At 43.0% G+C, this 15,757-nt stretch overlaps 1 protein-coding gene across 1 annotated transcript in view; it reads right to left on the bottom strand.

The window, feature by feature from the left end:
* Positions 1 to 15,757, bottom strand: part of NCBP1 (nuclear cap binding protein subunit 1) — an 89,047-nt gene that overhangs the window by 28,425 nt on the left and 44,865 nt on the right. Inside the window, exons 15-19 of the mRNA XM_063914240.1 lie at positions 8,864 to 8,967; positions 4,011 to 4,130; positions 2,920 to 3,022; positions 2,724 to 2,817; positions 565 to 668 (exon numbers count right to left, since the gene is read on the bottom strand). Of these exons, the coding sequence (XP_063770310.1) occupies positions 565 to 668; positions 2,724 to 2,817; positions 2,920 to 3,022; positions 4,011 to 4,130; positions 8,864 to 8,967 (525 nt within the window). The remainder of the gene's footprint in view (positions 1 to 564; positions 669 to 2,723; positions 2,818 to 2,919; positions 3,023 to 4,010; positions 4,131 to 8,863; positions 8,968 to 15,757) is intronic.

The following is a 15,757-nucleotide window of genomic DNA, read 5'->3' as shown; positions in this document are numbered from 1 at the left end:
ATGTCATTATGGGGTATTATGTGTAGAATTTTGGAGGGAAAAATTAATTTATTCCATTTTGGAATAAGGCTGCAACATAAGAAAATGTGGAAAAAGTGAAGCGCTGTGAATACTTTCCTGATGCACTGTATATTCCCTACCACATGTACACACATTCATACTAGGGTTAATTATGTTAGGATCCAACGAACCTACCAGTATATTTTTGGATTGTGGCAGGAAACCGGAGTACTCGGAGGAAACCCATGCAAGTATGGGGAGAATACACAAACACATTTAAGGGTCATGGAGGGAATCAAACCCATGACATCAGTGCTGAGAGACAGTAATGCTAAAAATTACAAACATCCGTACTGCCCTTAACCGAATCGGACCTGGGCTTTAGGTGTGAAAGGTTTATTATGTACACTGTTTTAATAATTTGGGTATGTCATTAAAGAATGCGGAGGTACCCACTGACAGCTATCAGTTATTGATACACTGTTAAATGTGGTGCAAAATGCATTTGTGGAGGCCACATACACAACCGGTTACATTTCATTGCAAGTTTAAATATACAGTCACCTAGTGAAGTCGTGTGATAACTCAGGAGAGAAAATCCAGTTGGCTACAGCAGCACAATCAACAATTTGTGTTCGTATCATCTTATCCACCAGCACTGCAATCATCTGTAAAAATAGAAACATAGGAATACTAAAACATTGTGGGAGAATTAAATCTTTTCTGAATACAAGTTATACACCTAAATGAAGTATAATGACTTAATAACCACTTCACAGAAATCGCCTACCCTGCAGACATTAATAAGGAACTATGGGGGTAATTCCAAGTTGATCGCAGCAGGAAATTTTTTAGCAGTTGGGCAAAGCCATGTGCACTGCAGGGGGGGCAGATATAACATTTGCAGAGAGAGTTAGATTTGGGTGGGTTATTTTGTTTCTGTGCAGGGTAAATACTGGCTGCTTTATTTTTACACTGCAATTTAGATTGCAGATTGAACTCACCACACCCAAATCTATCTCTCTCTGCAAATGTTATATCTGCCCCCCCCTGCAGTGCACATGGTTTTGCCCAACTGCTAAAAAATTTCCTGCTGCGATCAACTTGGAATTACCCCCATGGTTTTGCCCAATTGCTAACAAACTTGAGGCTGCGATCAACTCCGAATTACCCCCTATAGCAGGATTGTTATTCTACTAAGTAATAGGACCTGGAATAACCTTGGTGACAAATTAGTACAGTCAGAAATACACAAATTCTGTGGAGTAGATATCGCAGGAAACACACATACATAAAAAAAAAAAAAAAAAGGAAAAGGTTATTCTTTGTATTTTATCGGTAGCATGGTGTTCTCCCCAGAAAAATGTGCCAACTGGCCAATATCAAGAAATTACCAGGTGTAGGCATTGTAATACTGAATATGTCTGAAAATCTTATATTTAACAATTTGAAATGAAATAGTTTAAAGACTGTTGCATATATTGCCCACTTGCTGGCTGGACACAGATATAATTGTGTAAACAATGCATGCTGAGCCACTGCATATGTCTGCATCCTAAAGAGTGGGGAGGGATCTCCATCACTATGCCTGTCACAGTAAGAACCCATGCCATAAGAACCCCACTCAGTATAGTGCCAGGTGGCAAGTAAAAAAAAAAAAACAGGCAGATACCATAAACTTGATCCTAGGGAGAACACTGATAGCATAGTAATTATTATGCAACTACTGAAACAGAACCAAAGTTAAGTGTTATTTTATTTGTAACATGATTATTTTTTTTTTTTTTAAACACTTTGACAGGGTTGATGTAAAATGCAACATAAAATACACACAGTTTCTCTCTCCCACACAGATTCTTTATTAGTTTGTGTGTGGGGGAGTAGGGGTGGAATATCTAAGGCTTGCAAGTGTCCACTCAGAGAAGCATAGGGTTGTCCCAAATAGGGATTATTGGGTAGTTTGGGGTAGTGAGATCAGTTTTATGCGAGTACATGTTCCATTGCTTTACAATTAAACGTAGTGATAGAGGCAAAGTAGAGGCAATATTTTTACAGGGTAGGTACTAGAGACTGGAAACAGATGGCCTATTTTAAGAAGGAGGTCTCAATGTCAAGCCAGCAAACCATCCTTGAAGTGGTAAAGTTAGCCACAATTTGGGTGAAGCGTGCCGCTAAGTAATACAACTGAGTAACCGGTAGCTCAAGACCACAACAAGCGATACGATTTTGAAGGAGATTGGCGGAAATTAGTGTAGGTCCATTATTTTAGATAAAATGCACAATAGATTTCTGGAATTTGTTTTTAGTAATGACAGCAGGAATGCAACAGGTAAAGTTTGACAAAGTCATAGCCACTTAATAGGGCTGTTCATTTTAACAGAGATGATCCTGCCCAGCCACGAGATTACAGGACGCCTCCAGATGGACAGATCAGACTGTAGTTTGGCAAAGAGGGCGGGGAAATTTTCCTGGTACAGAAGAGCAAAACAAGAGGTGAAAAATATGATCAAATATTTAATTGCGTTACTGTTCTAGATGGCAAGTCCCTGTTCCATGGGGAAGGGTGAAGAAGCATGGCTTCAGATTTTGAATTATTTTGTAGATCAGGATCTCACTATATTTATGCATAATACTGTACAGGTTAGGCAGGGGTAACATGAACATTTAAATTTACAACACTGCATAATCTACCGAGAATTCTTCATATGTACTACACACTTAACCTGGGGATGATTTTTCCAGACTTCGTAAACAACTCTTAGAATATGCAACTTTCCTTCTTCACTATCAGACAGTGATTTCAAGACTTCATGAAACCTTTAAATAGAGAGAAAACCAATGTACACTTTAATTGCTCAGAAATTCAGGAGACACAAAATGCAGTAAGACAACATTGGATTCCCAAGAAATTATACTTACTTCGCAAGCGCACTAAATGAATGGCTAAATGATTTAGAAGCCAAATTTAACAGGGACTGTAAAAAAACATCAATCTTCAGTGGATTGAAGCCAATTCCTTCATCTGAAAGCAAAATAAAAACAAAAATGAAAACAATTTTAACTAAAATCACCCCAGAGAAAAGTGTTACAAACTTTAGTTAAAAGTAAAAAACAAAACAAAAACCACCAAACCCGATTTTACAGGCAAGAACAAAAAATGGCATTATTTCACCTGTCAAAAAAGGAATACAAGTCGTACTGGTCATCCGCATTTTTAATATACATTTTGGTGATGAACAAGACAAGTCATCCACAGTCAAGGGGTTGAGGCCAGTAGGTATTTTTTTTACTTCTGAGTCCACGGAAAACAGTGTAAGCATGAGTATAGATGGAGCCTGGGCGCCAAAGTAGAGACCGCACAGTATCCCCCCTTCCCCTATACCCCCATTCCCTCCCCACACCTGCCTGGAATATTCAGTTAATACTAACAAAGCCCAAGAACAGGGAGGAGAAGACCAGGCGTAGAGAAACCAGCCACTTGAGTGTTTGTGTGTCCCAGAAATCTACCCTCATAGCGAGCCAGGGCCGTAAGGGAGTGCGTCCAATGTCCCCTATGAACTCAGAGAAAAGGATTTTACAGGCAACAGCAGAAATCTAATGTGTATATGTGTGTGTGTGTATATATATATTTATATATATATATATATATATATATATATATATATATATATATATACACACACACACACACACACACACTGTCTGCTTGTGCAAGTATCTCACAAATAACTAGACTGCTTTATTTTTACACTGCAATTTAGATTTCAGTTTGGACACACCCCACCAAAATCTAACTCTCTGCACATGTTACATCTGCCCCACGTAGAGCAAAACATGGTTTTGCCCAGTGCCCAAGATAGAAAATGCCTGATCACCAGGCATCTAACACCTGCACTACAGAAGGATGTTGGAGTACAGGGATGGGGGAAGGCCTCACACAAGTCACATCTTCAAATACATATTTAAAAACAAAATAATGAGGCGCATATCAAAAAGGTATAGTCCTGTACCATCATCATCTTGATTAGGATTTGGTACGTCTTTTAAAATATTAAAGATATCTTCATTGATGGCCCTGTTTTTGATGACGCTGGTCAAAGTAGTAGCAGGAGCATAGCCAATTAGAGTACCTAAACAATGGGAAAAAAAAAAAAACACAAAATGAGTAAATAAGGATTAAAAGAAAAATTATCAGAATGTTTGGGTTCCCTGTAAGGCTGGATACACATTAAGATAATGTAGTTCCCAGCCAACAGGATATATCGTTCACAGCTGCATTTAGAAAGCATGTAGTCACTCGCCGGGTCGTCACATCTGATGTGCAGATCAGATGCGACAAAGTCACTGACAACCTGCAGGAGTGTGTATTTGAGGGTACACATTAAACGATGTGCCCGATATATCGTACCAATCAACGTCGGAGTGATAGATCGGACAATATATCGTCTGGCGTACCTAGCCAAAAGTAAAATTAAAAATCCGAGCCTTTATCATCATCATTCAGCTGTTTACAGACATCCTCAAAGCTAATGCAGGAAGCTAATGCAGGAAGATACCAGTATGCTATCATGCTTGCTAAAAATCACCTAAATAAGCAATTTAAAGTTTACAGATAATACATAACAAATTTAGGATGTTAGCATCAGAAAATAGGATTTTAATACCTACCAGTAAATCCTTTTCTCTTAGTCCGTAGAGGATGCTGGGGTCACCATAGAACTATGGGGTATAGACGGGATCCGCAGGAGACATGGGCACTTTAAGACTTTAACTGGGTGTGAACTGGCTCCTCCCTCTATGCCCCTCCTCCAGACCTCAGTTATAGCAACTGTGCCCAGGGAGATGGACATTTCGAGGTAAAGGATTTTTGTTAACCAAGGGTGAGATACATACCAGCTCACACCACAACACACCGTACAACATGGCATTTAACTAAAACCAGTTAACAGCATGAACCAAAAAATCTGCAACAGGCTGTCCAAGTCAGATAATAAGTTATCTGCCCACTTTTCAATTGCACTACTCACCCATGCTGATGCCACTGCAGGTCTGAGCAGTGTACCCGTAGTGACAAATAGATTTCAAGGTAGTTTCCTGTTTACGATCCGCAGGATCCTTTAGGGCCCCCGTGTCAGGGGACGGGAGCGCCACCCACTTGGACAGCCGTGCTAGAGCCTTGTCCACACTGGGGGTCGACTCCCACTTTTTCCTATCCTCAGAGGGAAACGGGTATGCCATAATAACTCTCTTGAGAATCAGCAACCTTTTGTCAGGAATTTCCCAAGCCTTTTCAAAAAGAGTATTCAGTTCATGAGAGGGAGGAAACGGTACTCTCTTTCCTTTAAACATACAGACCCTTGTCTCAGGAACAGCAGGGTCTTCCATGATATGTAACACCTCTTTTATTGCCACAATCATGTACTGAATGCTCTTAGCCAGTTTAGGATTCAACCTGGCATCACCATAGTCGACACTGGAGTCCGAATCCGTGTCGATATCTGTGTCTGCTATCTGGGTAAACTAACGTTTCTGTGACCCTGAGGGGGTCTGAGTTTGTGACAAAACATCTTCCATTGTCTCCATGCTTGGTTCTGAGACTCAGATTTGTCTAATCTCTTATGCAACGAAGCCACACTTGCATTTAAGACACTCCACATATCTACCCACTCAGCAGTTGGCGGTGCCGCCAGAGTCACTCCCACATTCTGTTCTGCCCCCACACCAGCCTCCTCCTGGGAAGAGCATTCAGCCTCAGACATGTCGACACACGCGTACCGACACCCACTATCACACTGGGCCATATGGAACAGACCCACAGTAAGGCCCTTCAGAGAGAGAGAGAGAGAGGGAGTTTGCCAGCTCCTCACCCGGTCAGAAGGAATATACAATGCCCCAGACCTTGCAGCATGTATGTATGTATGTATGTATGTATGTATGTATGTATGTATGTATGTATGTATACATTCAACACCAAATATGCTGTGGCGTCCCGTCCCCCCCCCCGTTTTTGCACCCTGTTACTTGTGACAGAAGTGAAGGGCCAAGACCAATGTCTCTGCAGCTTGCTATGAAGAGAAAAGATGGTGCTGATAGAGCTGGAAGGACGAAGCCCCGCCCCCTAAATGGCGCGCTTGTGTCCCGCTTATTTTTATACTGGCGGGGGTCTGTATACAGTGCCTGCGCACTGTATACCTCTTTGCCAGATCTAAAAAGAGGTTTTATTGCTGCCCAGGGCGCCCCCCTGCGCCCTGCACCAGTGTAGTGCCGCTTGTGAGCAGGAGCTCCGAGACTGATGTCTTCTGCCGCCTTCACTGTAAGTCTTCTTTGCTTCGGTTACTCACCCGGCTTCTCTCTTCTGGCTCTGTGAGGGGGATGGCGGCGCGGTTCTGGGAACGAGCAGCTAGGCTATACCAAGTGATCAGACCCTCTGGAGCTAATGCTGTCCAGTAGCCTAAGAAGCAGAGCCTTTAACTAACAGAAGTAGGTCTGCTTCTCTCCCCTCAGTCCCACGAAGCAGGGAGCCTGTTGCCAGCAGTGCTCCCTGAAAACAATAAACCTAACAAAAGTATTTTCTAGAGAAACTCTGTAGAGCTCCCCTAGTGTGTGTCCAGTCTCTCTGGTCACAGAATCTAACGGAGGTCTGGAGGAGGGGCATAGAGGGAGGAGCCAGTTCACACCCATTTAAAGTCTTAAAGTGCCCATGTCTCCTGCGGATCCAGTCTATACCCCATGGTCCTTTTGGAGTCCCCAGCATCCTCTAGGACGAAGGAGAAACTATTTTAACTTCTTCTTGCACACAAATATGTACAAAGCAGTGGTCCTAAGTTCCAGGGTCGTACAAAAATGTGCCCGGGGGTGCGCCTGAACATGTGAAGTTGTGATGTCAGAGCGAAGGAAGGGGCCACAGGGAACACCGAGAAGTGGAGCTCCCTGAAGTTTCCTGTACAGCAGCTTTCTAAGCTGCAGGGTGCAGTTACACCCACCCCTCGTTACTGCCCTGCTAGGTCATATGCGTAGTGCAGGAACCATCAGAAGCAAACCCAAACAAATGTAGTTTCCAATATGCCATCTCCTGCCCTTAAGAAGGGCAGCTGCTCCACCTACACTAAGTGGAGTTTCTACTGACTTAACCAACATGGATGCCTTATAGAAGCAGGAGAACACAAAAAAAAGTGATCAGAAGAGGACCCAGCTAAATACAGCAAATAGTGGTGGGACCTCACACCGAAGGAATAAGTATGGAAGGGAATAAACCAGAAACCTATTCAAACATGAGCAGCAGCCAGTTAGCAGTGTAATTCTACCTACACATCACAATATATTTATTCACATCCTGCTAGTGCACTCTGGACTAACTCGTATCCCTTATAGAGCTATATCTGGAAATTCACTCTTGGTGGAAATGTTAAGATCTCTTTAGTAACCTCCGTCATATGGGCCCTCATTCCGAGTTGTTCGCTCGGTATTTTTCATCGCATCGCAATGAAAATCCGCTTAGTACGCATGCGCAATGTTCGCACTGCGACTGCGCCAAGTAACTTTGCTATGTAGAAAGTAATTTTACTCACGGCTTTTTCATCGCTCCGGCGATCGTAATGTGATTGACAGGAAATGGGTGTTACTGGGCGGAAACACGGCGTTTCAGGGGCGTGTGGCTGAAAACGCTACCGTTTCCGGAAAAAACGCAGGAGTGGCCGGAGAAACGGTGGGAGTGCCTGGGCGAACGCTGGGTGTGTTTGTGACGTCAACCAGGAACGACAAGCACTGAACTGATCGCACAGGCAGAGTAAGTCTGAAGCTACTCTGAAACTGCTAAGTAGTTAGTAATCGCAATATTGCGAATACATCGGTCGCAATTTTAAGAAGCTAAGATTCACTCCCAGTAGGCGGCGGCTTAGCGTGTGTAACTCTGCTAAATTCGCCTTGCGACCGATCAACTCGGAATGAGGGCCATGGTTTGAAATGTTAACTGTCTAGTGCACAGGTTCTCAAACTCAGTCCTCAGGACCTCACACGGTGCATGTTTTACAGGTCACCAGTAGATTTTTAAAATGTGACAGTTGGCAATACACAGTGCACCCGCTGGGTGACATGGAAAACGTGAACCGTGTGGGGTCCTGAGGACCGAGTTTGAGAACCACTGCTCTAGTGCTTTCCAGTTCTTTAACAGCTCAGTCAGCATCTGACCCCTAATTCAGAACCTACTAAGGCCTACCTGTTTATTCATGACCATACCAAGTAGGGAGATATAAAACGTGAAGGGTCATGGACGTTGGCCTAAATTGCAACTGTAAACCAAACAAACCCTGGGACAACTGCTGAATTATTACTGCTCTATAATACCCTGTCCACATGCTTACTTCAACTGATGGCACGTGTTCCATTTACCATTGTAGTTCCTCTTATTCAATTAATTCAAGTTTATTCTCCATCCAGCTTCTCCTCTTTCAACCACCATCTCCTATCCTAAATACTTCTGCTAGAAACACACCTTGAACTACAAAATCAATTAAATCTCTAGCCTTGATCCTTTACATGGCTGTCCACAAATCTTGAGCCCAGTATAATCCTTCTTGACGTGCTCAGACTTCTCTCCCACACTAAAACTTCAAAATCCATGCAGTCAACTCCTGCAACTGTATACACATCTCATTTGTGACGCTTTCCTGTTAAACTTAAATTATAGCTCCCTCTAACCCAAATGCTCACCACAAAAACACAACCAGCTTCACAAAAGGAAGACTACCAGCACTACATCAGAAGTGCAGTACTTTGCTTTTATCTCCCACATGTTTAGAATAAAAGTTTTATATGGAACTGACAGCATGCATCTGCTAGGCAAATAGTTTAAAAGAAAACTTACTGCTACTCTCATCCCCATACTTGTAAATGCATTTCGGATTTGCTGGGTACAATGCAGAAAAGGATGAAGGCACAATATCCAATATGCGCTGATGGTAAGAAAGTCTAAAACAAGAAAATGCATTCGTTACAAAACGTTAAATGTTAAAATAAGAATTTACTTACCGATAATTCTATTTCTCGTAGTCCGTAGTGGATGCTGGGGACTCCGTAAGGACCATGGGGAATAGCGGCTCCGCAGGAGACTGGGCACAAAAGTAAAGCTTTAGAACTACCTGGTGTGCACTGGCTCCTCCCCCTATGACCCTCCTCCAAGCCTCAGTTAGGATACTGTGCCCGGACGAGCGTACACAATAAGGGAAGATTTTGAATCCCGGGTAAGACTCATACCAGCCACACCAATCACACCGTATAACTCGTGATCTAAACCCAGTTAACAGCATGATAACAGAGGAGCCTCTAGAAAAGATGGCTCACTACAGCAATAACCCGATTTTTTGGTAACAATAACTATGTACCAGTATTGCAGACAATCCGCACTTGGGATGGGCGCCCAGCATCCACTACGGACTACGAGAAATAGAATTATCGGTAAGTAAATTCTTATTTTCTCTAACGTCCTAAGTGGATGCTGGGGACTCCGTAAGGACCATGGGGATTATACCAAAGCTCCCAAACGGGCGGGAGAGTGCGGATGACTCTGCAGCACCAAATGAGAGAACTCCAGGTCCTCCTCAGCCAGGGTATCAATTTTGTAGAATTTTACAAACTTATTTGCTCCTGACCAAGTAGCTGCTCGGCAAAGTTGTAAAGCCGAGACCCCTCGGGCAGCCGCCCAAGATGAGCCCACCTTCCTTGTGGAGTGGGCATTTACAGATTTTTGGCTGTGGCAGGCCTGCCACAGAATGTGCAAGCTGAATTGTACTACAAATCCAACGAGCAATAGTCTGCTTAGAAGCAGGAGCACCCAGCTTGTTGGGTGCATACAGGATAAACAGCGAGTCAGATTTTCTGACTCCAGCCGTCCTGGAAACATATTTTCAGGGCCCTGACAACGTCTAGCAACTTGGGAGTCCTCCAAGTCCCTAGTAGCCGCAGGCACCACAATAGGTTGGTTCAGGTGAAACGCTGAAACCACCTTAGGGAGAAACTGAGGACGAGTCCTCAATTCCGCCCTGTCCGAATGGAAAATCAGATAAGGGCTTTTACAGGATAAAGCCGCCAATTCTGACACGCGCCTGGCCCAGGCCAGGGCCAACAGCATGACCACTTTCCATGTGAGATATTTTAACTCCACAGATTTAAGTGGTTCAAACCAATGTGACTTTTGGAACCCAAAAACTACATTGAGATCCCAAAGTGCCACTGGAGGCACAAAAGGAGGCTGTATATGCAGTACCCCTTTTACAAACGTCTGAACTTCAGGGACTGAAGCTAGTTCTTTTTGGAAGAAAATTGACAGGGCCGAAATTTGAACCTTAATGGACCCCAATTTCAGGCCCATAGACACTCCTGTTTGCAGGAAATGTAGGAATCGACCCAGTTGAATTTCCTCCGTCGGGCCTTACTGGCCTCGCACCACGCAACATATTTTCGCCAAATGCGGTGATAATGTTTTGCGGTTACATCCTTCCTGGCTTTGATCAGGATAGGGATGACTTCATCCGGAATGCCTTTTTTCCTTCAGGATCCGGCGTTCAACCGCCATGCCGTCAAACGCAGCAAGTCTTGGAACAGACAGGGTCCTTGCTGGAGCAGGTCCCTTCTTAGAGGTAGAGGCCACGGATCCTCCGTGAGCATCTCTTGAAGTTCCGGTTACCAAGTCCTTCTTGGCCAATCCGGAGCCACGAATATAGTGCTTACTCCTCTCCATCTTATCAATCTCAGTACCTTGGGTATGAGAGGCAGAGGAGGGAACACATACACTGACTGGTACACCCACGGTGTTACCAGAGCGTCTACAGCTATTGCCTGAGGGTCCCTTGACCTGGCGCAATACCTGTCGAGTTTTTCCCAACGGTTTATAATCATGTGGAAGACTTCTGGGTGAAGTCTCCACTCTCCCGGGTGGAGGTCGTGTCTGCTGAGGAAGTCTGCTTCCCAGTTGTCCACTCCCGGAATGAATACTGCTGACAGTGCTATCACATGATTTTCCGCCCAGCGAAGAATCCTTGCAGCTTCTGCCATTGAAAAAGAGAAAAATTTCCAGCGCTTCACTTTGTATAAACCTAATAAAAACTTTTATAGACAGATCTTTATAAATATATTATGTTTATTGTTAACACAAATTATAAGCACTTTGACAGATAAAAATAGTGTTATAAAATGTTTTTCCACTTGTGATCACAAGAATGCATTTACTTGTAAGAGTATTTGGTGCAAATTTAAACACATATGGACATTACACATACACATACAAACATTAAAACAAACATATATATTTGTGGTAACTGTTTCTAATTCAGAGGGAGTTGACACACTTTGTAGCGGTTTACTCTACTCCCCTGTGTTCTGTATTATTTCCTCTTTTAAAATGTCACTTTGTGTCGGTTTGATTTGATATCATACAAAGTTGCAGTCTATTGATATGCGGGTTCAGATGATGTGTCCCGCATTAGTCAAATGACAGATCAAAGTTGCTGCTCCGCAAATGCAAATGATTTTAGTCTGCCGGCAGACTTAGACGTTCGCTTACCGCGTCGTCCTCCTCCTTGGTCCTGGGCTCCCCGTTTACGGTGTCCGGCGTTCGGTGAGGACTTGCGGGCTCAGCGGTGGTCCGTGCTCTCTACGATCTACGCGTTTCGCCTGTCCAGGCTTCGTCAGGATAGTCGAGATAGTCAATAGCATTGCGGGCTGCTTTTTATCTCCGATGCGGTCCGTCCTTAATTGACAATGCCGTCTTGAATAATTGATTTATTTTATCAGTGTGTGTTTGTTGTCCATTGAACAAATTATTCCTTAGTGAGATGAATCTCTTGTTTAATCTTATCATTTTCTTTGATGTTTAGCAGTTCAGCAAGGTAGTTCGGGGATGATTAATTAATTCATTTCAATCATTGTCTTTGATGTTTAGCACTGTAGCTAAGTATTCCAGGAAAAGTTAATTTGTTCAGATTATATCAATTTGATGTGAATGATTCAATCAATTCTGCTAATAGTCTACTAGTTACCACAATGAATTTAGTTTTACAAAGACATGACAACATTTAGACTTACATATAACATAAATGTATCGTCGGTGTAAATCTTGTTATTTAAATATCTGTTTTAAAAGTATACTAAAATGACCTGTGCGTTGTATAATTACTTGTTATAACCACAGAAATCATGTTATAATACTCTTTATGGATAAACAATAAAAAATATGAATTAAATAATTTTGAATAAAAAATAGAAAGTTAGGACAAAAAATTAATTACTTAAAATTATTAGTGTAAAACAATAAACTCATATATATAATTGATCAATATATATGTAAGAAGGATTAATATGCTGGTGGTGATTGCAATTTTATTCTTGTTTTTATTATTATTTTTGTTTCTATCTTTAGGGCATTTGTCTTAGTCTTTGTGAAAGGGTTTCAGTTCAAAATCTAAATTGAGTCCATTTGGGTTTAAGGTGTCCAGTTCATAAATAAGTTTGGTTTCTTCTTTTAACAGCAGATCTTCTACATTTCCTCCTCTCCATGGTCGTTTGACTTGTTTTAATCCCACAAATTGTATTTGTGTAGGGTCTCCTCCATGGTATTTTAAAAACACAGACGATACATTTATGTTATATGTAAGTCTAAATGTTGTCATGTCTTTGTAAAACTAAATTCATTGTGGTAACTAGTAGACTATTCGCAGAATTGATTGAATCATTCACATCAAATTGATATAATCTGAACAAATTAACTTTTCCTGGAATACTTAGCTACAGTGCTAAACATCAAAGACAATGATTGAAATGAATTAATCATCCCCGAACTACCTTGCTGAACTGCTAAACATCAAAGAAAATGATAAGATTAAACAAGAGATTAATCTCACTAAGGAATAATTTGTTCAATGGACAACAAACACACACTGATAAAATAAATCAATTATTCAAGACGGCATTGTCAATTAAGGACGGACCGCATCGGAGATAAAAAGCAGCCCGCAATGCTATTGACTATCTCGACTATCCTGACGAAGCCTGGACAGGCGAAACGCGTAGATCGTAGAGAGCACGGACCACCGCTGAGCCCGCAAGTCCTCACCGAACGCCGGACACCGTAAACGGGGAGCCCAGGACCAAGGAGGAGGACGACGCGGTAAGCGAACGTCTAAGTCTGCCGGCAGACTAAAATCATTTGCATTTGCGGAGCAGCAACTTTGATCTGTCATTTGACTAATGCGGGACACATCATCTGAACCCGCATATCAATAGACTGCAACTTTGTATGATATCAAATCAAACCGACACAAAGTGACATTTTAAAAGAGGAAATAATACAGAACACAGGGGAGTAGAGTAAACCGCTACAAAGTGTGTCAACTCCCTCTGAATTAGAAACAGTTACCACAAATATATATGTTAAAATATATGTTTTAATGTTTGTATGTGTAATGTCCATATGTGTTTAAATTTGCACCAAATACTCTTACAAGTAAATGCATTCTTGTGATCACAAGTGGAAAAACATTTTATAACACTATTTTTTATCTGTCAAAGTGCTTATAAGTGGAAAAACATTTTATAATACTATTTTTATCTGTCAAAGTGCTTATAATTTGTGTTAACAATAAACAGAATATATTTATAAAGATCTGTCTATAAAAGTTTTTATTAGGTTTATACAAAGTGAAGCGCTGGAAATTTTTCTCTTTTTCATAGTGCATATACTGTTTTGGGGAAGGAGTACCCCTAACAACCCCATATTTCCAATAGCAGCTACTTTGTATCCAATACCTTTAAAGAGCTGAGCGCAGCTTGCCACCACCCAAGCTTCTGCCATTGCCCTCCTGCTTCTTGTGCCACCCTGTCTGTTTGCGTGGGTGACTGCCGTGATGTTGTCCGACTGGATCAACACCGGCTGACCTTGAAGCAGAGGTCTTGCTAAGCTTAGAGCATTGTAAATGGCCCTTAGCTTCAGGATATTTATGTGAAGTGATGTCTCCAGGCTTGACCATAAGCCCTGGAAATTCCTTCCCTGTGTGACTGCTCCCCAGCCTCGCAGGCTGGCATCCGTGGTCACCAGGACCCAGTCCTGAATGCCGAATCTGTGGCCCTCTAGAAGATGAGCACTCTGCAACCACCACAGGAGGGACACCCTTGTCCTTGGTGACAGGGTTATCCGCTGATGCATCTGAAGATGCGACCCGGACCATTTGTCCAGCAGGTCCCACTGGAAAGTTCTCGCGTGGAATCTGCCGAATGGGATTGCTTCGTAGGAAGCCACCATTTTACCCAGAACCCTTGTGCATTGATGCACTGAGAGTTGGCTCGGTTTTAGGAGGTTCCTGACTAGCTCGGATAACTCCCTGGCTTTCTCCTCCGGGAGAAACACCTTTTTCTGGACTGTGTCCAGGATCATCCCTAGGAACAGAAGACGAGTCGTCGGAACCAGCTGCGATTTTGGAATATTGAGAATCCAATCGTGCTGCCGCAACACTACCTGAGATAGTGCTACACCGACCTCCAACTGTTCCCTGGATCTTACCCTTATCAGGGAATCGTCCAAGTAAGGGATAACTAAAATTCCCTTCCTTCGAAGGAATATCATCATTTCGGCCATTACCTTGGTAAAGACCCGGGGTGCCGTGGACCATCCATACGGCAGCGTCTGAACTGATAGTGACAGTTCTGTACCATAAACCTGAGGTACCCTTGGTGAGAAGGGTAAATTTGGACATGAAGGTAAGCATCCTTGATGTCCCGAGACATCATGTAGTCCCCTTCTTCCAGGTTCGCAATCACTGCTCTGAGTGACTCAATCTTGAATTTGAACCTCTGTATGTAAGTGTTCAAAGATTTTAGATTTAGAATCAGTCTCACCGAGCCGTCCGGCTTCGGTACCACAACAATGTGGAATAATACCCCGTTCCCTGTTGCAGGAGGGGTACCTTGATTATCACCTGCTGGGAATACAGCTTGTGAATGGCTTCCAAAACTGTCTCCCTGTCAGAAGTAGACATCGCTAAAGCCGACTTTAGGAAACGGCGAGGGGGAGACGTCTCGAATTCCAATTTGTACCCCTGAGATATCACCTGAAGGATCCAGGGGTCTACTTGCGAGTGAGCCCACTGCGCGCTGAAATTCATTGAGACGGGCCCCCCACCGTGCCTGATTCTGCTTGTAAAGCCCCAGCGTCATACTGAGGGCTTGGCAGAGGCGGGAGAGGGTTTCTGTTCCTGGGAACTGGCTGATTTCTGCAGCCTTTTTCCTCTCCCTCTGTCACGGGGCAGAAATGAGGAACCTTTTGCCCGCTTGTCCACGAAAAGACTGCGCCTGATAATACGGCGTCTTCTCATGTTGAGAGGCGACCTGGGGTACAAACGTGGATTTCCCAGCTGTTGCCGTGGCCACCAGGTCTGAAAGACCGACCCCAAATAACTCCTCCCCTTAATAAGGCAATACTTCCAAATGCCGTTTGGAATCCGCATCACCTGACCACTGTCGTGTCCATAACCCTCTACTGGTAGAAATGGACAACGCACTTAGATTTGATGCCAGTCGGCAAATATTCCGCTGTGCATCACGCATATATAGAAATGCATCTTTCAAATGCTCTATAGGCAATAATATACTGTCCCTATCTAGGGTATCAATATTTTCAGTCAGGGAATCCGACCACACCAACCCAGCACTGCACATCCAGGCTGAGGCGATTGCTGGTCGCAGTATAACACCAGTATGTGTGTAAATACAT

The sequence above is a fragment of the Pseudophryne corroboree genome, chromosome 1 (genome assembly GCF_028390025.1).
Source record: "Pseudophryne corroboree isolate aPseCor3 chromosome 1, aPseCor3.hap2, whole genome shotgun sequence".
NCBI classification, from domain to species: Eukaryota; Metazoa; Chordata; class Amphibia; order Anura; family Myobatrachidae; genus Pseudophryne; species Pseudophryne corroboree.
Note: the sequence above shows the minus strand (reverse complement) of the source record. Positions and strands in the feature narration are given on the sequence as shown.